At 53.5% G+C, this 23,646-nt stretch overlaps 1 protein-coding gene across 2 annotated transcripts in view; it reads left to right on the top strand.

The window, feature by feature from the left end:
* PRKCD (protein kinase C delta) overlaps window positions 1-22,595 on the top strand; it is a 30,786-nt gene extending 8,191 nt beyond the window's left edge. Inside the window, exons 2-18 of one of the 2 annotated variants that reach the window (XM_066244904.1) lie at window positions 8,838-8,960; window positions 10,114-10,313; window positions 11,594-11,654; window positions 11,825-11,987; window positions 12,085-12,116; window positions 13,888-13,973; window positions 14,235-14,364; window positions 15,010-15,110; window positions 15,948-16,044; window positions 16,238-16,338; window positions 16,451-16,624; window positions 16,841-16,932; window positions 17,511-17,573; window positions 18,541-18,679; window positions 18,854-19,042; window positions 19,628-19,756; window positions 21,891-22,595. In XM_066244904.1, the coding sequence (XP_066101001.1) occupies window positions 8,846-8,960; window positions 10,114-10,313; window positions 11,594-11,654; window positions 11,825-11,987; window positions 12,085-12,116; window positions 13,888-13,973; window positions 14,235-14,364; window positions 15,010-15,110; window positions 15,948-16,044; window positions 16,238-16,338; window positions 16,451-16,624; window positions 16,841-16,932; window positions 17,511-17,573; window positions 18,541-18,679; window positions 18,854-19,042; window positions 19,628-19,756; window positions 21,891-22,049 (2,031 nt within the window). In that variant the 5' untranslated portion in view covers window positions 8,838-8,845 and the 3' untranslated portion in view covers window positions 22,050-22,595. The remainder of the gene's footprint in view (window positions 1-8,837; window positions 8,961-10,113; window positions 10,314-11,593; window positions 11,655-11,824; window positions 11,988-12,084; window positions 12,117-13,887; window positions 13,974-14,234; window positions 14,365-15,009; window positions 15,111-15,947; window positions 16,045-16,237; window positions 16,339-16,450; window positions 16,625-16,840; window positions 16,933-17,510; window positions 17,574-18,540; window positions 18,680-18,853; window positions 19,043-19,627; window positions 19,757-21,890) is intronic. The other variant, XM_066244905.1, reaches the window with a different exon arrangement.
* The last annotated feature ends 1,051 nt before the right edge of the window (window positions 22,596-23,646 follow it).

Raw genomic sequence — 23,646 nt, forward strand, 5'->3', positions numbered from 1 at the left:
TTTCACAACAGCTTCGGAAGCTTTGGATCATGTCTATGGCTGTGTTGGGTAAACAGGTGCAGTGGAGCAGCCAGTCGCCAAGGCCCAAGGCTGGATCAGGTGTCTGCTTGGTGTGGGCTGTGGGTGCTGGGGGCTGGTGGGGTGGGGGAAGATAGGAAGATTGCAGGGTCTTAAAGTATCATGGCTGGAAAAAGCTTAGAAGTATTCATTGTCAAGATAGAGAGGACCTGAGAGGGACAGCAGCTGACCTGGGGTCTGCCAGTGGACTCAGGCTTCCTTTGCCCAGCCTGGTCTCTTCCCAGAGCAGCAGACCAAAGCAGGTCACGGCAGGGCTGGGTGGCTTGAGAGAGCCTCTTTACCCGCTGATCCAAGGAAGTTTGTAGGCCCAGGTAATCACCAGGAATAGCTGAAATGGTACCAGGAGCCGGACTCAGCACAGGGAAATCTACTAGGCAGGGAAGGATCATTCCCTTTTACAGAGGACACCATAGTGCCTTGGCCAAGTTCGCGGGGCACCCAGGGCAGACCAGATCTGAACTAGACCTGTCCAGCCCACACCCAGGTCCAGTTTCTCTATTCACTGCCCATTATGGGATGGCACACCCAAGTCCTGCCTCTCTCCAAAGTGGGGAGGTCCCTAAAGTGCCTCTGATTCCTAAAGTGGAGAAGCATCATCTGGGCCCACTCCCCTTGTGGGGTTGATGGGAAAGCCATAGGTGGCCACCTTGCTCTCTCCTAAATACAAAGATAATTGTCAACAATCAGGAAAACCATGGGATTCTAGGAGAAGGACTCCATGGGTGTGCGAAAGGGCTGAGGAGTAGACTTGGTGCCCATCTCTGTGAGGACTGGTGAAGGAACTTGCCCTCCCCAACCATATGCACTCTCCTTTGCCCCACTGGAGGCCAGATGGACAGTTCTAGGGCCAGAACCAGAGGGTCCCTCTTAGCCTTCCCCTGGGGGCTGCTCCATTGGCTTTGTGGCTTTGGATGAATTGCTCCACCTCTCCGTCAGTTTCTGCCCAGTGAGTGTGGAGCTCCATGGAGGTCATGTGTGGGGTGCCTGGCATAGCCTTTCCACCTGCACAGGTTCAAGCCCTCCCCTTCTCCTGTGTGCCAGGCCTGTGACTGCCTCCTCCTTAGCCTCTGCTGACTTCCCCTCAGACAGGTAGGTGGAGGAGGCCTGCTCATCAGTGAGCCTAACCCGCCCACTCCTTCCCTGACTCACACACTCCTTCCTTGGACACTTTGGACTTCGATCTGGGCCAGGAGGGACTTTCTCTGCCTCCCTCAAGGGGAAGGCCTAGCCTGCCTGACACCCAGCTGCCCTTTCCTCCCCCTTATCTCTCTCGCTACTGCACCCCAGGGGCTGTGGTAGAAAAAGCTACATTTGAAGTTTTCTGGGGCCAGAGCTAGACAGGCATGTGTGGGTCCTTCCAGGCTGTTTATCTTTTTGCCTGTGTGTACATTGTATGCTCTGGCACCATGTGTGCATGTGGATCTTCCTGTGCAGGTGAATACATGAGGATATTAATGTCCCGTGTGGTCTGCGTGGGCCTGGATGTCTGTTGACATATGTGAGCCTGTGAGTTGGGTTGTGATTCTCAGTATGTGTCACTGAATTGTCATAGGAGTCAGTATGTGCCTGTGGGCAGAGCTGCCAGTGTGTGTGTCCAGCTGCCAGCAGGGCTCCCCATGTGTAATGTGTGTTTGGGTTGGTGGGTGTGCCGTGTGTGCACATGTGTGTGGTTATTCCGGCAGAGGCCCTGCCATACCCCCTCACCCCAGCTCCTCACAGAGGCCCCCTTGTCCGCAGTCCTGCAATGAAGGGGCCTTTGTTCCTCCCCCAGGGGTACTGAGAAGTTCCTCCCTCTAGCCGAGCCAAGTGCTCCCCCAATCCTACAGCTAAGCAAATGACTCAAAACCTGTGCCTGGTGTAGGCCACACCACCAAGGAGGTCCTACCCCCACTCATGCTGGCAGGGGCAGGTGCGAGCCAGTGTCAGCCAGGTGGTCCCACGTTCTGCCTCTCAGACACTTCCTGACCCTCTGGCTGGCTGGGCCCATGGCACCTCTGCTCATCTCTCACTCTGAAGTGTTCTGTGACCCCCAGCCAGCAGAACCTCAGTGCTCATGCAACCCCAGCCCCTCTCATTCCCTTCATCCTGCTCACTGACTGAGCAGTGGTCCTCTCCGCCTCTGTAGTTACATATTGTAGTTACATATTGATGTCCCCACCAAGCTGTGAGCTCCGTAGAGCTGGTGTGTCTTGTCACTGTGGTGCCCGCTGGCTGGTACTGAGGAGAGCTCTGGGTGACCTGGGGCTGGATTGGGCCTTTGGGACCTACAGCCCTCATCCCGTGTTGTGCAGATATCTCATGCATGGGTTTTTTGGGGCAGAGGGCCCAGGTTTTTTATTGGTGCGTACAGTATTGTCACCCCTTTGCAATTGCAAACATTTTAGTCATACTGCCCACACCTCTCCACTGATTCCCATCTGATTTCCGTGGGCTGGCTTTGGCCAATCAGTGGAATTTTTTAATATCCTCAGGATAGTCAGTGTTTGACTAGAAAACTGAGTTAGAGGCCGAGATCCTGCCCAGACAACAGACCCAAGTCCTCCACAGGAGCAGGATCCCAGGGTACCTGCAGGGAGCTGGTACCAGAAAGCAAGCAAGTATCTTCCTGGGAACTGAGGAAGGATGCCCAGGGCTAGTCTTTAGAACTGTCTGGAAGGATGCCTAGGAATTCAGGAGGATATTCTGGCTAAGGGAGCTGCTTGTGTAAAAACGGGAGTAGCCAGAGGGGAGGCTTGAGGCAGAACAGAGGCCAAGGCCAGGCTAGACATGGGCTTTCTCCAAGGTCATGAGAGCCCAAGAGGTTCTAAGCTGCAGGAAGAGGGAACAGGAGTGGTGACAGGTGGTAGGGGCTCCCAGGGAGAGGGTGGAGAGTCTAGGCAGTGTATGGAGTGAGGGAGGGCATGAGAAGGAGCCCTGGCTCTGGGATGAGGCATGTGTCCTGGGGATGAGCAGGTGTGGGGAGTATCTCCTGCTCTGGAACTTGGCCATGACCTGAGACCACAGCTGGTTCTTCTTCCAGGACAGGGCTGGGCACGTGGGGTCTAGGGCACAGGTCCTGGTGGAGGACCTTGGAAGTGTCTTGCTAGCCCTTACCCTCCCCCAGCCCCTGTTCTTGCTGGGCCCATTTCCTGGGTTGTGAAACTCCTGTGGCCTCCTTGACTTGCTTCTGTAGGGGAAGGCTGCCTGGAGAGGCCATCCTCCCAGCCAAGCTACTGCCCTCCTGCCTGCCCAGCCTGGCAGCTTCTGCTACACCTGGCCCCCCTGCCCTGTTGCAGCTCTGCCAGGCCAGCCCTGCTGCCTCCTGCTGATCACACTGCCGCTCACTCTTCTTCTCTCTCACTGCCTGGGTCTCAGGTGCCTGCTCCCTCCTTCCTTCATCCTTCAAGGCCTATGTGGCCTGGACCTTCACAGGTTCAAACAGGGTCTGCATCTCTAGAAGGGTCTGATCTGATACCGCCACCACCCTGTCTTGGTGGTGCCTTCCATGGGCAGGCAGCAGGGGCTGCCCCAAGTCTGGGCAGGTATGTGTGGAGAGGGTGGCATTGGAGAGCCATCCTCTGCTCCTCAGGGTTCTGTTTAAGAGAGCAGACCTCAGACCCCCCAGGGGCCTCAGCTGATCTCTGTTCCCCTTGTTTGCTGGACCTCAGCCTGCCCGTCTTGCTTGCCTGGCAGACTTTCTGAGGCAGACCCTGCATGTTCACACACACTTCAGGAGCCTGGCCAAGGCCTTTCCTATCAGGGCCCCCTTGGCTCCTCTGTCCAGTGGACTTCACCCTGTGGCCTGTGAGGCAGAATTAAATGCCAGAGAAGGGCTGGGGTGGAGGGGACCAGGTCAGCTCTGTGAGCCAGGGGACCTCATTGTCCTCGGTTTCTGCCTCTATGAGGGCACGTCAGTCTCTGAAGGCCCATCTCCTGGAGATATTTTGGATTTCATTTTTTTACCTTAAAAAAAAAATGTTACCAAACAACATACAAATGGTTGTAGAAAAAGTAGAAGACGCATTTCTGTTCCTGGCGGTGTCGCCGCTCAGGCTTTGTCCGCTTTCCCGTCTCCTTTGCTTCAACACACACATGCACATGTGTGGATGTACAACATGCGTACTTGTCCTCTGTCCTGGGAGCTCCAATCAGTGCAGTCAGCTTGACATCAGCCTTGCCTGCTGGCTGGAAGCAGGCTTCTATCACCCCGAGGAGGTACGTGCCTGCTCTGGCCTGGCCAAGCACCACCTCTCCTTCCCTCTGGGCTGCTGGCCTGGGGCAGGGTGGGGAGCAGGGCCGGAGAGCCTTGATCCCTGAGCCTAGAATCCAGTACGGCCAAGCCTTCCCCAGGTTCTGAGAACTGGAGGCTAGCCCACGCTGCTGGGACAGGAGAGAAGGCGGCAGTTTAGGGGTCTGTACCACTCTCCTTGTATAGAATGGGTGTGGTCCTCAAGGTTAGGCCTAGGACCAACCAGCCTGGAGGGGGTGGGGGGACAGACTCTGGTCAAGCACGGGGTGCCTGTCTCCTGGTGTCCTCCCCTGTTTTCTCTGTCCACATGGGCGTGCTGCTCCTGTCACACTTATCTCTCTACTTCTGCCCTCTAGTTCCCTTCACCTTTATTGATGTGGCACACTGGGAAGAATGTGGGCCAAACATCTGGCAGACCTGGATTCGAATCCTTCTTCTACCACTTACCATATGTCCCCATGTATAAGACACACCTTTTTAAAGAAAAAATTGGGGGTCTAAAAACTGGATGCATCTTATACAGTGGTTGTAGATTTTTTTTTACTTGCATTTTCCGCTTTTTCATGCTTGTTTTTGTGCTCATTGTTGAAGACAATGATTTGATATCAGACACAGATGAGGACAAGCTAATGGATGGGAGTTCTGACAGTGATGAGGAGTTGTATGAATTTTATGGTGAATAAAACTTGAGTTCAATAACTTTATGTAATACTTTTTTTTTTCTTTCAAATTTCAGGCCCCAAAATTAAGGTGCGTCTTATACATGGGGAAGTACAGCACTGGCTCTATAATCTTGGGCAAATCATTTAGCCTCTCTGAGCCTGTTTTTTCATTAGTGAAATACCCATCTCCTGGACCTGCACAGAGAGAAAGCATGCTAATGCCATTATAGGGCTAATCTAGTCCATTGTTGGCCTTAGAAGGGGATACTTCTTACAAGTGAAGACTCAGATCATACCCAGACCCTTTGACTCCAAGTCCAGTGCTTTCTGTTTCATTGGGCTGCCTTTGCTGTGGGCTGGAGAAGTAGGAGAATAGAAACTAGCAGCCCACAGGTGGCTCCTAGTGTAGGGTCTGGCCCCTGCCACTTCCATGGCCCTGCAGAGCAGCGATGAGGCTGAGTCAGTGGCCTTCCTCTGGGGCCTGTGAGAATGGGCCTATTTGCATGGGGCTATAAATAGTTGGCACACCTTGCTTTTGTGCCATTACTTTACCCCCTGGCCTTCCCACCAGTGCTCAGATGCTCTGCAAGGTAGGTGGGTGAGTCTGGTTCCACTGTGCAGTGGGGGACTTAGTGTGCAGGGACCCAGGACCTGTCCAAGTCTCAAAGTGATGGAAGATGCTGGCTCATGGACTCTCTCTCCCTTCTGAGGTCCGGGCAGTATGATTGGGGTAGAGGAGGTGGTAGAGCCTGGCAGCGCCCATGCTCTAGTTTTAGTCCTAGGAAGTTGGGGCTATGTGTCCTAATCCTGGGGTTACTGCTGAAGAGTCCCAGAAGGTCTCCCTCTTTGTGGCACTGTGGCCTGGTGGTACAGTTTGGGGCTGTGGCCCGTTGTGGTTGTGGTTTTCCCCCAGTGGCTTCTAGCTAACTGAGCAGCAGTTTCTCTGAGTGTGGCTGAGGAGAGCTGGGGGGACAGCCTGAGGGCGGCCTGCAGGGCTGGGCTCTGCCTCACCCCCCCAGGGCTTCTCTGACACCCCCACACCCCTCTTCCATGTAACCTGGGTGGTCCCCATGGGCAGCTCCTGTGGGGCCACCTGGTGGCAGGGGAAATCATGGTCTGTGGGCCATCTGGGCTGGGCCCCAAGGGGAGGCAGTGGGGAGGAGGAGCTGCCAGCAGGTGTTTGGCACACTAGCTGCTGCAGGGCGAGGCAGCTCTGTGTTGCTGGAGACTTGGTTGCCCTATCTGAGAAGTGAGCTCAATTGTCTTCTCAGGCTGGTGGGTGGGTGGAGGTAGTGGGGGATGCAAGTGTACTTCCTAAACTGAGGAGGGAAGTACACAGGTGATAGAGGGTGCTGCAAGCAAGACGGGGGGTAGCATTAAAGGGATCCCCCCCTGAGGCCTGTGGGGCTGATGTTGGCTCTTGTCCTACACAAGTTCTTATCGTGACAGTCCTGCACCAAGGGACCATTCTTCAAAGGGAAGATGGGAACTGACCGAGACTCAGAGAAGCCAAGTGCCCTGCATGGAGTCCCACAGCCAGGGCATCATTGGTATTAGGGTGTTGCCACCAGGCAGCTTAACTATCATTTTGCCACTGGGGGCTGTCCTGACCTCTTCTCCCCAGGAGTCAAGCCCCTTGCAACACAACTACTCCTCTTTTGTCCATGCCCACTTTGCCACTCAACCTTCATCATCTGAGACCCTCAGAAAGTCTGTCATTGCCCCACCTGAGTCTCGAGGTTATCTTGCTGGGAAGCAGGAAGCTGAGCCATGTCTGCTGGGCTCTAGCCTGGGGAATGTGGATGTAGATGTATAGCAAGCATGCGCTGTGCAGGGGCCCTGCTGATCATTTTGGCCCCCAGGGAGCACTCACTTGGGTGCTTCATGCATTGGACAGGCAAGGTGGCAGAAGGGACACAGTGTTCTTTTTGTCTGAGGCTTTGAGACACTCCTATGCTCATTGTCAGCCAGGCCTGTGCAGGTCACTCACTTCAACATTACCTGAGTGCCCACCATGTGCCACCCACTCCACGTCCTCACAGGTACACACGTCTCCACAGCAGTGCAGTCACACACCTGTTCATACACACCAACTTGCACATTCATGCATGCTCTGGCCCCGAGAGGAGCCAGCGGCAGCCCACAGCTGGCTCTCTCTCCCTTCTATGAAGAGGTCATGGCATCTGGCCTGGCTGGGCTCAGATGTGAGTTTGCACACCCCTCTCAGTCCCTCTGAGTAGGAGCCAGGCCCAGGCAGGGGACATGGTGGTGTCTACCCCTCATAGTCCCTCCCCTTTGTTCTGGCTGCTGGCCTCAGAGGACTGGCCAGGCCACTGGGCTGGGCTGCAGGATGAGGTCAGTGTTTCCTGTGAGCTCATCTGGGCTGGGAGCTCTCAGCAGACACAGCTGCTCCTCTGGCTGCCTTGTGGGAGCCAGGGAAGCTGTCCCTGGGCTGGGTGGCTGCTACATGTGTCCACATACATGTGCGGGGGTAGGAGTGTGTGTCCAAGCCCACACCTCTGCCGGCCTGCTTGCCTGGCAATGCTCTGGATAGAGTACAAGTTCATATGTGTGTGCACATTCATGAGTGAGTGTTCGTTTAACCAGGGTTATGGAGCGCTCTCCTCTGTGAGGCCTAGACATGCAACCAGTGTCCAAATAGGTGTATGAGTGTACAAGCATGGGCTGGCACATGTGAGCATCTCTTATGAATGACAGCCTGAAAGACCCTCAGGGCCATCTTCTCTAGTGACCCTCGATTTGAGGAACATGAGGAATGATGTAGCGTATGGCCAACCTGTGTGGTTTAAAAAGCAAATTCAGTGTTACATTGAATATTAAAGTAGTTTTATATTTGGAAAATAATTTTTTGAAAGTGCAGGCAGGCTCCAGCTAGGTAGCTCAGTTTGTTAGAGCATTGTCCTGCTATACCAAGGTTGCAGGTTCAATCCCCAGTCAGGGCACATACAAGAATGAACCAATGGATGCATAAATTTGTGGAACAACAAAATTGATGTTTCTCTTTCTCTCTTTCTCCCTTCCTCTCCCCCGCACCTCTCTCTATCTCTTCTCAAGTCAACCAATCAATCAAAAATAAATTAAGAAAAAAGGAAGTGCAGGCAACCTTCCAGGAAGGCAAGAGGTCCCTGACCCCAAGGGGCTCCTATTCAGAAGTGTCGGGGACACTGATGTGGGTGGGTCCTTTCACTGCCCTGGCCTCTGAAGGAAGTGAGTGGCTCATCAGTGGAATTTTAGCTTTAGGTTCTGCCTTGGCCTCAGAGTCAGTTTCCCCATTTGTAAAGTAGGGATAGTTATCTTGACCCAGCTTGTCTACCTGGGTATTTAGGAGCAAAATATTGTGAAAATCAAGAAGTGTGCGGGGAGGAGAGGGTCACTTTTCTTCACACCTTGGCCAGTATGTGCTGTGTACCAGGCATATAGTAGTAGATGTGTTCATCTTGGTAGTAAAGGAGGCGTTGAATGACTTTGCAAATGAACAACTGGGGCAGGGGCAGTGTCACACACTCAAATGCCCACATGGCCCAGGTAGGTTTTGGAGAGGCGTGAAAGGGGTCTCTATCTAGAGTGAACTGGCAGGGGTACCCGACCAAGGGAGCCATGCCATCCAGCTCTTGCCTGGTATCCCATCTTCTAGTTTAACCAGGGATGCCACGAGTCTCGACTCACATAAAACTTCTCAGTTTTGACATTGGCAACTAGGATTAGTGCATTTTAAGCACCATGTGGGCCAAACCCAATGCTGTGAGAGCCCTGGGGGGAGCAGATTCCTGACCATCTCTCAGGGCTGCTCCGGCTGGCTCTGCCCTGCTGCCTGCCCTACCCCTTCTTTCTCCACAACCTCTCCACAGGCCTCAACATGGCCCCATTCCTGCGCATCGCCTTCAACTCCTACGAGCTGGGCTCCCTGGAGGCTGCAGACGAAGCAAGCCAGCCCTTCTGTGCTGTGAAGATGAAGGAGGCACTCAGCACAGGTAGGGCTGGAGGCTGGACCCTGGAGAGGTGGCAGCAGCCAGTGGGGCTGTGAGTCCAGCCCCAGCGGGAGGCAATGGCAGGGGCCAGGCCTTGTTCCCCCAGTTCCCCAAAACCTCTGAGGGATCCTGCTCTTCCTCATCCTCATCTCCCTGCCCAGTCCAGCTGGGGATAACAGGACAACAGAGGCCTCTGAGTGCCTATGATGCCTCCAGCACTGGCTGCATGGAGCGCTAGCTGGGGATTGGGGCTTCTGGCTCTTCCCTATTGGCCGTTCCATCAACAGTTTCCATGTGTCCATCTGTGCCAGGCCCTGTGCTGGGCACCGAGGACATTGCTGTGCTCCAGGCTTGAGCTGGCCCTGCCCTTGTGGGGCTCACAATCAGACGAGGGAGCCAGACAGTGAGTCCTGTGAAAGGGAAGCTGAGAGAAGATATTGTCTTAGGCTGGGGGTGGGGATGTCTTCTGGGAAGATGTGAACATCTCAGGCTGTTCCTTCTTGCTTCTACCCTCACTTGTTGAATGCTGGCTCATCCTGGAAGTCTCAGCTGAGCTTCTTCCACGAAGTCTTCCCACCCCTTAGGCTGGGCAGGCCCAATGACATGGGTGGTCTAGAACCACTGGCCTTGCCCACTTCGAGTTCATTATAGCTATGATTTAACATTTACTGGAGGCATGAATTGGCTCATGTCTCTGCCTGAGACTGAGTTTAACTTTTCTTTTGGCCGTGTTCCTTGCCTCTAGTCCAGTGGCTGGCATGTGGGAGTGCTCAGCATGCATTCACTGAGTGAATGCACAGGGAAGGGGGAATGCATGAGGGGACACATCTAAGCAGGGCTGGAGGAAGAGGGTCATAGGAAGTGGGAACAGCAGGAGCAAAGGCCTGGGGATAGGACCTGGCAGGACACCCAAGAAGAGCTGCCAGCAGTTCTGTGTTCTGGAGTGTGTTGTGAGTGAGATGAGGCTGGTGAGGTGAGCAGAGCCCAGTCGTGCAGGCTGAGCAGTGGACTCAGTCCTGAAGACTCTGGGAAGCCATGGCAGGCCTGCAGGGAGACAGCCAGGCAGATGCTGTCAGAGCTGAAGGCTGTGGGAAGTCTGGGAAGGGAGTGACAGAGGGGCCCTACCCTGATATGGCCAGCTTGGTGCATATTGCAGAGCGTGGGAAGACACTGGTGCAGAAGAAGCCCACCATGTACCCTGAGTGGAAGTCCTCATTTGATGCCCACATCTATGAGGGTCGTGTCATCCAGATTGTGCTGATGCGGGCAGCTGAGGACCCAGTGTCTGAGGTGACAGTGGGCGTGTCAGTGCTGGCCGAGCGCTGCAAGAAGAACAACGGCAAGGCTGAGTTCTGGGTGAGGGGCAGGCGAGCTGCGGTCATGCGTGTGTGTGTGTGTGTGTGCGCGCGTGTGTGCAGGGTGCAGCTTTGCACCCGAACAGCTGAGTTTGAATCCCAGCTCTGCAATATATCAAACCCCGGCTTCTCTGGCCCTGTTTCCAAATCTGTAAAAAGAAGAAGCTGCTAAAAGACCCTACCTCGGTGCTGGTTATTAAGATGTAAGGAGCAAGCTGGGTGTAAAGGGCTAATTGTAGAACCAGGCACAGGGTGGGTGCTAAAAACAATCATCCTTGTTATTGCAACTATTCTTTCCCTTTTAATTTTGTAAAGTCAGGATGTGAAAATAGTAAAACATTTCAGACTGTATGTAAGGGTGTGTCTGGTCCTAACCCCAGGCACCAGGCCCCCTTCTCAGAGGCATCCATTATTCCCAGGTCTGTTTGGAATGTGCAGATATTCCAGGCCCAGGCAGGCATTAGGGAACAGCAGTGATGATCTTCAACAGCAAGGGTGTGGGAGAAGGGGAAGGCTGATGGCCTGCCACTCACTTGCCAAACCGGGACTCTGTACACACATGTGGCCATGTGGCCTCTGTGGCCACAGGATGCCAGCACTGGCAGAGCATCCCCTGCTCCCCTTAGGGCTACATAGGATCTTCTACAGCCAAGATGTCCTCACGGGAAAAGAACTGGTCAGCCTCCGGTAAGGGCTGAAGGTGGGGGCCAAGGAAAAAGTTGACTTAGGGCTCTACTGACCTTCGACCAGTCAGGCAGAGACACTTGCTAAGCACTCTGCCTGTTACCCCAGGGACAATGTGAGTCACCAGGACTGGGTCCTAGAGAGGTGAGGGGTCCTGCCCTCAGAACTAGCCAGTTTTATGTGAGGAGACTAGACATGAGAACCCCTAACAGACAGCACTACCATGGGTGTGTTGGTATGCATGCGCCTTTGTCTCTGCATGTGGTGAGATGGGTCTCCATTCTAGTCTCCTTGTTAAGGGGGCAGCAGTGTTGAGGGTGGGGACTTTCCCTTCCCATTTTGTTCCCAGGCCATGTGGCCAGGCTGGGTGTGGGCTGGATTCTTTCACTTCCCTAAAGGTAATAATACCCCTGAGTGGGTTGTGGGGGGCGGGGCTCAGGGGCGGGGCCTGTCCCTGCCCACACCAGGCAGACAGGACAGGTGTCCTACTGGGCTGCCAGGACCCCCTTGTCCTTGGGGGACCAACCATGGGGGTTGGTTCTGAATCTGGCTTGGCCTGGGCCTGCCCTCATTGACACTCTACCCTCACCCCTGCAGCTGGACCTGCAACCACAGGCCAAGGTGTTAATGTCTGTGCAGTATTTCCTGGAAGACGGAGGTAAGACATGCCCTACCTGGGCTAGAGCTGTAAGTTCGAGGCCAGAACCAGGATAAAGATTTAAAGAAGCAGCTCCCACCAACCATATGTCCAGGGCCACCCTGGGAGGGACTGCAGGGGTGTTGTCCCTCCTTTGGTTGCGTCTGACCTCTCCACTCCATGGCCCTTAGATTGTAAGCAGTCTCTGCGGGGTGAAGACGAGGCCAAGTTCCCAACGATGAACCGCCGTGGAGCCATCAAACAGGCCAAAATCCACTACATCAAGAACCACGAGTTTATTGCTACCTTCTTTAGGCAGCCCACCTTCTGTTCTGTGTGCAGAGATTTTGTTTGGTGAGGGCTGGCTGTGCCTGCTGGGAACTGGGGGAAGGGAGGGCCAGCCACACTCAGTGCTTTCCCCACTCACCCTGCGTGGGGATTTGCCTTTCAGGGGTCTCAACAAGCAAGGCTACAAATGCAGGCGTAAGTGTCTCTACAGTCCAGTTTGTACATGTGCACATGTGTTCATGGGTGCTTGGCAGTGCTTGGGTGTGTTCATAGGAGAGCCTGTGTCCTTGTGTTGGGACTGTGTGTCTGAACAAAGACTGCGTGCCTGAGTGTGTGCGCATGAGACTTTCCATGTCAGCATGCATGTGAGTACGCTAGCTATGTTCAGTGAGTGCTGGAGCTGGCTCGCTTCAGCTGGTGTAACCAATTCTGCATATCTCTTCCCAACTCTTTGCATTCAGTGACATCACATTGGTAACCTGAAGTAGGTCACAGGGGAGTGTCTGCAGAGAAGTCAGCCAGTATTGCACATCAGAGCCCTTTTCCCCCAGATAGGCTGTAAGACCTTGACCAGCACACCCCTGGCCACGGGGGTGCGTCTCTTATAAGCACACCTTTCTCCGCTTATGAGCATGGGTTCTGGAGCCAGGCTGCCTGGGTTTAAATCCCAGCTCTACCACTTCCTAGCTGTAGGCCAGGGGTTGGGAACCTATGGCTCATGAGCCAGATGTGGCTCTTTTGATGGCTGCATCTGGCTCGCAGATAAATCTTTAATAAAAAAAAAAAACGTTAAAAATATAAAACATTCTCATGTATTACAATTCATTCATTTCCTATCACTCATGTTCATGGTTGTGGGTGGCTGGAGCCAATCACAGCTGTCCTCCAGGACAACACCGAATTTTTATTGGATAATGCAAACGTACATGGGTCATTGTATGGCTCTCACGGAATTACATTTTAAAATATGTGGCGTTGCCTGACCAGGCGGTGGCGCAGTGGATAGAGCGTCTGACTGGGATGCCGAGGACCCAGGTTCGAGACCCTGAGGTCGCCAGCTTGAGCGCGGGCTCATCTGACTTGAGCAAAAAGCTCACCAGCTTAGACCCAAGGTTGCTGGCTCGAGCAAGGGGTTACTCGGTCTGCTGAAGGCCCACGGTCAAGGCACATATGAGAAAGCAATCAATGAACAACTAGGGTGTTGCAACGAAAAACTGATGATTGATGCTTCTCATCTCTCTCCGTTCCAGACTGTCTGTCCCTGTCTATCCCTCTCTCTGACTCTCTCTCTGTCCCTATAAAAAAAAAAAAATGTGGCATTCATGGCTCTCTCGGCCAAAAAGTTTCCCGACCCCTGCTGTAGGCCTTAGGCAAAGTTGCCTAACCTCTCTGTGCCTCAGGTTTCTCATCCATAAAATAGGGATAATAGGATTATTGTGGAGATTAAGTGGGGTAAAATATGTAAAGCTGTATTTTAAGTGTGGCTGGCATTCTGTGGGAGAAGCCTTGTCATTATTGCACATGCGGCCTGTATATATTTGTATGTTTTTGAGTCAGGGTGCATCTGTCCGTGTGTGCATGTGTCTGAGAGAGCTTAGGAGCTGTTAGCTGTCCTGGGACAGAGAAGAGGGAAAAAGGGGCTCCTTTGCCTCTACCTCTTTCACTGCAATACCCCACGCCCTCACTTCTGCACCCTCCCTGCCCACCGGGACTCCTTGAACCTTTCCTAATATCTAAGATCCATAAGATCAGCCTGTCTTCCCTGCTCCATCCTTCCCAGGCCCCTCCTTTGAGGGCTGGCAGGAGGAGAAAAAAATTAACCCCTGGGCCTGAGGCCTCTAGAGGGTGAGGGTGTAGGCGGCTGGGAGAACGGTGGCTTTGTGTAGGGGCCTGGACTCAGCCAGCTCACAGCCTTTGCCCCTCCCGGTACCTTCCCATCCCCCTCCTGGGCCTGCGCCTCCTCAAGAATGCAACGCCGCCATCCACAAGAAATGCATCGACAAGATCATCGGCCGATGCACTGGCACCGCGACCAATAGCCGGGACACCATAGTGAGGCTGGGTCGAGGGCAGGGCCCCGGGGGTCTTGGGGGCTTGGCTACATGGGAGGGATTTGGGCTTTCCCTTCCCCTTCCCCCTGGGGCTCACCCTTCCTCCCCGTTTTTCTTGGTCCTTCCTTGGACGTCTGCATTCCCTAGTCCTCAGTGGAGCCCTGTTGGCATCTTGCCATGCATGGGATTTGGGGGAGAGCTAGGGGTTAAGGAAGGGGCTGGAGCTGCCATGTGATCCTTGACCTATGACCCCCCACCCCAGTTCCAGAAAGAACGGTTCAACATCGACATGCCTCACCGGTTCAAGGTTTACAACTACATGAGCCCCACCTTCTGTGACCACTGTGGCAGCCTGCTGTGGGGGCTGGTGAAGCAGGGGTTAAAGTGTGAAGGTGTGTGCCACCAAGCTCTGGGGCTGGGTGGAGGTGGCAGTCAGGAGGGCTCCCTGCTGTGCCTGCCCACCCGGGCCTCAGAAACCCCACCTAACCAATGATGCCTTTGCCCTCTCACTGGGAGATTTCACATGGGGAGGCCTTGGAGACCCCTCCCCACTGGCCCCACGGGCTCTACCATTTACCTGCTGTGTGGTTACTGGATAGGAGGCCCCACCTCTGAGCTCTGCATCCTCAAGTGTAACATAGGGGTCCAAAGTCAAGTAGGACCTGGAGAGTCACTGCTGCAGAAGAGCAGGTGCTTCCCAGATGCGTCTCACCCCTCCCTGGCCCCAGCTCTACTAACAGGAGAAACAAGACCCCAGCAGGAAAAGAGACTTGTCTCAGTTGTCCCACATACTCTCTGAAGGGTCAGAATTAGGCCCCATGTCCTCTGCTTTTTCTTTTTCTCCTTTAAATAATGAAAGATTTGAAGAGCTCGTGATGGCTTCAGATACATTTCTTCTAAGGACAAGGAACACAGCAGATCCCACCAAAGCCCTCCTTTTTCCTGTTCTTTCCGCTATCCCCCCTGCCCTTTTCTGGGCCTGCTGGCTGCCCTGCCTGGGTGAAGGCCCTGATGGTCCTGCTTCTCCCTCTCCCCAGACTGTGGCATGAACGTGCATCATAAGTGCCAGAAGAAGGTCGCCAACCTCTGCGGCATCAACCAGAAGCTCTTGGCTGAGGCATTGAACCAAGTCAGCCAGGTGGGCAGTGCCATGGGAACCTGGGACTGTGGGTAGTGGGGTTGGGGCAATCAGGGCCCACACCCATTCCTGGGGAACCACAGTGGGGTGCTTTATACCCAAGAGCTCACTTCTGGAAGATCTAGTTCAAGAATTAGGCAGCAGAGGGTATTGGGCTTATTCCCATTAGAAATTAGTTATTCTAGCAGTTCTGTACTTGAGAGTGAACCTGGTGGGGCCACAAGGTTGAAGCACTTGGAACTAAAAGTCTTTGTGTATGTTTTTTTGTATATGTTGGGTGTGGTGGGGCTTAAGAAATGCCTCAAAACTTTAAGGTTGGCCTGACCTGTGGTGGCGCAGTGGATAAAGCGTCGACCTGGAATGCTGAGGTTGCCAGTTCAAAACCCTGGGCCTGCCCGGTCAAGGCACATATAGGAGTTGATGCTTCCTGCTCCTCCCCCCTTCTCTCTCTCTCTCTTCTCTAAAAAAACGAATAAATAAAAAAAAAACAAAAAAAAACTTTAAGGTGAAATTCTAGATTCAATCACAGGTGAGGGCAACACAAAAATCTAATGAGTACGTGGCTGGGAAGATGGTGTCCCGTTTGCAAAACGTTTGTTTGTAATTATTGCCTTCCAGACCACCCAGGCATCCCTGTGCCACTGGAAGAGTGTGCGTGGGTGTGTGTGCTGTGTGTGTGTGCACCACTGGGAGGCCCTGGGCCTTGCTGCTGCTGTCCTCCTTTGGTATCGAGGTGGACTTATTAATTGTTGGGGTCTTCCTTCTGGACTGGGAGTTCTGACCACAGTATGACCAACTGTCTGGCCCCCTCAACCACCACCCTACCCCCTTCTCCAGAAACCCTTCCGGAAGTCAGAGACAGAGAATGCGGAACCTGTTGGAATCTACCAGAATTTTGAGAAGAAGCCAGGAGTCTCTGGAGATGAATCCACAGGTAAAGCTACTCCTTTCCACAAGGGCCCAGGATGGGGCCTGGCCTCTCTCTTGTCAAGTGAGACCTGAGAGGAGGTACCACCATGGGAAAGGAACCATTTATTCTTGGAGGCCTCTTACCCCAGCCCACCCCTTGGCCTCAGGGGAGGGGACTCTGCAGATGGAGACCTGAGTCTAAAGTGCCATCTCTCCAGCAGACAGTGGGACGTACGGCAAAATCTGGGAAGGTAGCACCACATGCAACATTGACAACTTCATCTTCCACAAGGTCCTGGGCAAAGGCAGCTTTGGGAAGGTGAGGGGTCACACGGCCCTGGGGAAGTTCAAGGGACCTAGTTGGGTGGGGCTGTGGTGCCATGGACTTTGGCCTGGGCCCCTCCTGCTCAGCATCTCTGCCCACTCGTCAGGTGCTGCTTGCAGAACTGAAGGGCAAAATGCAGTTCTTCGCTATCAAGGCCCTCAAGAAGGATGTGGTTCTGATCGACGATGATGTGGAGTGTACCATGGTGGAGAAGCGGGTGCTGGCGCTCGCCTGGGAGAACCCCTTTCTCACCCACCTCTACTGCACCTTCCAGACCAAGGTGTTTGACCCTCCCACTGCCACTGCCCCAGGGGCCACGGCCCCCCCAGCCTCCCACTCAACGCCATGTCTCAGACCACTGAAGGCAGAGTTGTGTCCCCCTCCTCATATACCATGAGGGTCATGTGCCCTCCACTCACGTCCCCCAGGGCAGTTGTCTCCAACCTCAGGGGCCCTCCTGTTTCTGTGCCTCTGCTCACCTCCGTTCCCACCCCAGGACCACCTGTTCTTCGTGATGGAGTTCCTCAACGGAGGAGACCTGATGTACCACATCCAGGACAAAGGCCGCTTTGAGCTGTACCGTGCCATGTATGTGAGGGCCCTATCGGGGAAGAGCCGACCACCAGTCTGCCCGCAGTTCATTTTTCCTCTCCCTGGAGAAGTCACTTGGGCTAGAGCTGGGGTTGGAGAAATTGAGGGTAGCGGGGTGGCTACCTCGTATGGGAAAGCTGGGTGGTGGGTGAGCCCTGGATGGGCACACAGCACAGACATGTCAGCTCCTGTCCCCTTTTTGGGCTCAGCCGGGCAACCTCACTCATGGTGATCCTACACAACACAGAGCCCTGGTGTGTGGCTCCCAGACGAGCATGTACCCCCAAACTGTGTGTGTGCATGTGTGTACATACATATGTATATCAGTATAAACGCATATACTCTTATCACAGAAAATTGTCTTGTTTGGAGCTTTTTCTTCATAATTTTCTTTTCTGTCTTGGTTGCTAGTCCCTACTTACCAGATACAAGATGTGCTTTATCAGGCCCTGGTTGTCCATAGAGTTATTTGCAGCATTTCCTGCCCCTGGAGGTGGGGATGAGAGACCAGGGAGAAACAAGGGCTGGTTGGCAGAAATTCCAGAACACTTTGTCTCTCTTTCTCTCAAATCCAGGTTTTATGCTGCTGAGATAGTCTGTGGACTGCAGTTTCTACACAGCAAAGGGATCATTTACAGGTACAAGGTGGTGGAGAGATGGGGTTTGGGGGGCTTTTGGGAAGGGAAACTCCAACCCCATTCTGTCCTCTGAATTACTCTGAGTGGAGCTCGAGCCAGCTATGGCCCTGTCTCCACTTGGAGTCAGTGTTTAGTTGGGTATTTGCCTAAACCTCCTACTCCATTGCTAGAATTCCTTGTGGCCCCTCAGCTGAGGCTGGCATAGCTCCAGGGTCTGGACACTTACTGCCCATACTGGGCGCCACTGGCAGAGCGTGACTCCCTTACTCAGCTCAGTCTCACCCTGAAGCCCCACCTGAGCACTCTAAGCTTCCACCAATAGGAACTGGTTCCATAAACTCCCACCCAGTAAATGATGGTCCCATCTGACAGTAGATTACTGTGCATTCATCAAAAAGGCTGAGGCCACACTCTATATCCTGTTGTGGGATGATGCCAATATGAATATTAAAGCTCATATTTTTAAAGGTGAGTAGGTGCATATTGTAATGTGCTTGCCCAAACCTAGAATCAGTCTAAGGAGGGCCTGGCCGTCGAGGTTAGTAGGAGGTGGACTTCGTTTGTGCTGCTTGTCCTTTTCTAGTCCTTGTTACCATGTACATAAATTATCTATTCAAACAGCGAACTACATAAAAACAGATGTGGTCCCTGCACTTGTGGAGTCACACAAACCTGAACCCAGGTCCACTTTTACTGCTTACCAGCTGGGTGTTCCTAGGCAAATGGCATCCCCTCTCTGAGCCTCACTTTGGGCTCAGGAAAGTAGACGGCATGTGTCCAGCATGGCACACAGTAGGTGGCTGTGGGAAGCGCCGTTCTGCTACCTCTTTCACTTTTGCTTCCTTTTCTCCTCCTCCTTCCCTTGTCCCCTGGGGAAGAGTTCCAGGCTTCCAGGACTGAAGTGGGAGGCTGGGGACAGGAGCAGAGTTGGTTCCTGATGACCCCCTCTCCTTTCCTTGCCCCGCAGGGATCTCAAACTGGACAATGTGATGCTGGACCAGCATGGCCACATCAAGATTGCCGACTTTGGGATGTGCAAAGAGAACATATTCGGGGAGAAGCAGGCCAGCACCTTCTGTGGCACCCCTGACTATATCGCCCCTGAGGTGAGCTGGCTTCCGCCCAGCCTCCAACCCAGTCAGACACCTTGTCTCAATAGGGTGCAGCCAGGAAGGCTTCCCCAAGACAGAGATGTCTGCACTGAGCCAGAAGGGTAGGAGGCCTGGACAGGGCTTGTGCTCCGGGGCCCCTCTCAGCTCCAGTGCCTTCTCCTGCCCCAGATCCTGCAGGGCCTGAAGTACTCGTTCTCTGTGGACTGGTGGTCCTTCGGAGTCCTTCTCTACGAGATGCTCATTGGTCAGTCCCCCTTCCATGGTGATGATGAGGACGAACTCTTCGAGTCCATCCGTGTGGACACACCACATTATCCCCGCTGGATCACCAAGGAGTCCAAGGACATCCTGGAGAAGGTGAGAGGCTCTGGGTAAGGCTGGCCAGGGGCAGGAACTGGTGCGTGTGGGGTGACGAAATGCCAGGAGCCTCTGGAATGGCAGCCTCACTGATGCCCCCATCCTAACATGTTGAGGGTGTTGCTCTCTCGCCATGTTTGCAGAAACTCCTGTCTGAGTACCCTGCATTGAATCGGCCTGGCATGGTGCTTACAAGCCTAGATCAGGAGACAGACAGACTTGAGGTTGAACACTGAGTCTGTCTCCTTATCTGCAAAAGGGAGCTATGAAAAAACCTGAGTTGTTGGGAAGAAAACATAGATGTATGAGGCTCAGGTCTATGCCAGGCAGACAGCAAACACTCACTAAACAGCTACTGCTTTTACCAAGAATCCTAGCAGCCCTCGTCCACAGCCTGTTGTCTCTAGGGGACCTGGGGGCACAGTGGGCCAGAGAAGACCCCCTCAGCCCCAGCAGCCCTGGGCTGCACCACTGGGCTGGACCGGGCCAGGCCTGCCTGAGCACCCTGGGTCTGCTTGCGGGGTTGCTGAGGCTCCAATTTCCTGCAGCCCTTGGGTACTAACTGGGGCTCCTGCTGGGTTGTAGCTGCTTGAAAGGGACCCAAACAAGAGGTTGGGAGTGACGGGGAGCATCAGAATCCACCCCTTCTTCAAGACCATCAACTGGACCCAGCTGGAGAAACGTCGGGTAGAGCCGCCCTTCAAGCCCAAAGTGGTATGTAGTCCAACTTCAGGAGGGTCTGCCCGCTCAATGTCGCCCCTGCTGCCTTTGGGAGAGGCACCTCCTCTCCCACGTCATGTACATGCTTTCTCCTCTCCCTTCTTCCAGCAAACCTGCTTTCCAGACCTCCCTGGCACCTTCAATCACAGCCTCTTCCCTGATATTCTCACCTCTCTGCTCACTCAGTCATTCAGCAAACACTGGGATTCCGGGAACTGTGCTTTGGGATTCAGAGTTAAGGCCTCACTCCTTCCATCCATCCAATCCATTTTCCAATAAAACTGGAAGTGCTGAGTGCCTGCTGGGTGCAGGGCTCTGTGCTGAGCTGCTCAGCAAAGTGGGAGGTCCTGTCCCAGAGCTGGAGGAGCCCCAGCTTGACAAAGATAAGAAATTTGAACACAGCCTGACCAGGCAGTGGTGCAGTAGATAGAGTGTCAGACTGGGATGCAGAGGACCCAGGTTCAAGACTCTGAGGTCGCCAGCTTGAGTGCGGACTCATCTGGTTTGAGCAAAAGCTCACCAGCTTGGACCCAAAGTCGCTGGCTTGAGCAAGGGGTCACTCGGTCTGCTGAAGGCCCATGGTCAAGGCACAGATGAGAAAGCAATCAATGAACAACTAAGGTGTCGCAACGAAAAACTGATGATTGATGCTTCTCATCTCTCTCTGTTCCTGTCTGTCTGTTCCTATCTATCCCTCTCTCTGACTCTCTCTGTCTCTGTAAAAAAAAAAAATTTGAACACAGATAGTCATTCATCATATAATACAACAGTCCGAGAGCTGTCACAAGGCCGCACATGATCAGTTGTCATCAGGCGGGTCTGTCAGCAGGAGCCCAGAATGCATAGAACCGGGTGTGTCTGAGAGGAAGTGGGATGTGGGCAGGGCTGGGGGCAGCCGGGGTGTGTTCCAGGTAGAAGAGGAATGGTTCCTATGAAGGCCCAGAATCCACAGGGCACCCAGGAGCCAGCAGGAGAGCAGCGGTAGGTTGGGGCCAGAATTCCGAGCACCCCAAACACCTTAGCGGTTGGAGTTTATGGCCCTTCTCTGATCAGTTTCTTCTTCCCACTCCTTTTCTGTCCTCTGCTTCCCCTCCTCCGTCAGAACACGCTGTCCCACTGGGCGGCCTGTGTAATGTGATGTGCCCCACCATTGTGCCTGGAGGTTGCAGAGCACTGTTCCTACTTCAGAGACATCAAACTTGATGCTTCCTGGGCTGGGCACATCACTCCCTGGCCAGCTGCAGGAAGATCATGCAGCCTGCTCTCAGTGTCGCTCATGATAGAAAGAGGGACAGGTTGATTCTCTGCACTAAGAAACAAGGTGGGAGTGCTGATCGGCAGCCCATCTGGGAAGTGGGGGTTCCTGGCAAGTGCCCCAAGGGGGCGTCAGCACTGGGGGAACAGGCCAGGAAATGGGCCCAAGGCTGCTCTGCTCTGCCTCTTTTCTAAATAAGCCAGAAGTCTGGGTTTTTATGTTAGAATGCCCAATTTAAAAGTATTGGCTCAAATGCCATTAACACCCGATAGTCGAAGTGATGTAACTTGCCAGCTCCGTTGGGCTGGAGTGGAGGGCCACCAGCTTGAGATCTGTTACCATTTCTCATATCCTCAGAAGCAGAGCTGGCATGCTGTTCCTGGGAACAGCCCGATAGTAAATAAATAGTTAGGTCTTGCTGGCCAGCCCATCTCAAAGTAGCCATAGATGATATGTCAATGAGTGGGTGTGCTCATGTACGAATAGAACTTTACTTATGGATGCTGAAATGTGAATTTCATTTAATTTTCGTGTCATGAAGTATTATTCTGCTTTCGGTTTTTTCCTAAATATTGAAAAAATATAAAAGCCACTATTAGCTTGTGGGACTTATACAAACAGGTGGTGGGTGGGGGGTTTGGCCAGAACTCTGCTCAGGAGGCACGCCCCTTCCCTCACCCAGGCCCAGGTCCCTGCTGGCTTCCCTCATCCCTGTGGAAAACAGTGTCCACCTTCTGGCTGGGCTCCTCTCAGCCTGTCGGTCTTAGGGCAGCTCTAGCCTGGCCCAGCCCGACAGGGATTCTGAGGTGTTTGGGAACCTTCAGGAGGCTGCCTCTTGGGTCCCGCTCACCCACCCCTGCCCTGTACCCACAGAAGTCCCCTGGAGACTACAGCAACTTCGACCAGGAGTTTCTGAGTGAGAAGGCGCGCCTCTCCTACAGCGACAAGAACCTCATCGACTCCATGGACCAGACAGCATTCGCTGGTTTCTCCTTCATGAATCCCAAATTCGAGAGGCTCCTAGACGTGTGAGGTTCTCAGCCCATCCCAGCTGAGGAACCTGGGTCAGCCAGCATGGGCTGCCTCCCAGCTCGGGCAGAGCAGGCTAGCCCCCCCCCATCAGCACCTGCTGCCCCCACGATAAGCAACAGTGTGACTGGTGACTTCTGCTGCTGCCCACCCCATCCCCAGCCCCAGGAGAGGCCTCGGCTCCTATTGGCTGGGCTCTTAATGGTACTTACTTCCTCTGTGAACTGAGTGTGAATTTGCTTTCCTCTGCCCTCAGAGGAAAACTGTAAATCCTGTGTTTCATTACTTGAATGTAGTTATCTATTGAAAAAATGTATTATATATGCATATATATATATATGTATACACAGACACGCATATATATATATATATAATAGGCTGTATATATTGCTCAGTAGAAAAAAAACATGGGGGACTAGTAATGTGTTGATCTTTTTTAAAAAAGAAAAAAGAAAAGAAAAAATATATGAAAAGGAAAAAAAAGGAACACAAGCTGTTTGAACCACCAGCTTTTATTTGTGTGTCTAAATAAACACCAGATGGTACTAACGTGGTTGTCGGGACACGTTTGTCCCAGGAAGCTGATAGCTGCTCCCAGTCGGCAGCTGTATCCTGGAAGCTAACTGAGCCGTTAGCTGCAAGCGCAGACCCCTGTGCTGTTATGCAAATAGTTTATTTTTATGGACTTCTTCTGGCTCTAGGGCCCTGGGCTTTTCTGGGTGGCAGGGGAGAGAAAGTTAATACAGCTCAGGCTTCAGGCAGATCTGGACTCCAATTGCAGTGGCCAAAAGACTTGGGCATGTCACCTCATCATTTTAAGCCTGTTTCCTCATCTGTAAAATCAGAACAAGGCAAGGTGAGGCTAGATGTAACTCCCATCTCATTACTCTTTATCCCTGTCCCTGCCACAGAGGAGCCTGTGTCTGGGTTCTAGAATCTATTTAGGAGCCCTTGCCTACCTGGAGAAGGGGAGGGGAACAGGGCAGGAGAAGAAGGTGAGAAAATACCAAGTGGCTGAGTCCAGGTTAAGAGCCATGCTCCAGTATCCCCTGACCCATGCAGATCTCTCCCACCACTTCAATGTCTCCACTCTCCCGCTTCCTAGTTCTTCCTCTCCCCTCCACCTCTCTCCCTTCTGCTCCCTCGTTCCACCTCTGGGGCCTTGAGACCAGGCCGGCCTTCCAGCTCCTCTGGTCCAGCCCTCTGCCCTTTGTCCTTAGAGGTGGGTGAGGCGCCCCTGCACCTCATTGGCTGGCCTGGCGGCCAAGCAGCTGCTTTCCAGCAAGTTAACTTTTCTGGGCTGGGGTACAAGTTTCCGTAGAGGAATAAGATGAGGTGGGCTGGTGCGTGCCAGGGGAGGGGACTGTGGGGATGAAGAAGCCGAACTCTACCCAGAGACCAAATGTCCTCCACCCCTCTCCACCCACCATCCTCTCAGGAAACACTTGTGAGTCCCTGTGGTGCGCAGAGCAGTGCAGACCCTGGGGAAGAGTCCCTGTGGGGGAAGAGTCCCTGTGGCGCGCAGAGCAGTGCAGACCCTGGGGAAGAGTCCCTGTGGTGCGCAGAGCAGTGCAGACCCTGGGGAAGACAGCGTGGCATG

The sequence above is a fragment of the Saccopteryx bilineata genome, chromosome 10 (genome assembly GCF_036850765.1).
Source record: "Saccopteryx bilineata isolate mSacBil1 chromosome 10, mSacBil1_pri_phased_curated, whole genome shotgun sequence".
NCBI classification, from domain to species: Eukaryota; Metazoa; Chordata; class Mammalia; order Chiroptera; family Emballonuridae; genus Saccopteryx; species Saccopteryx bilineata.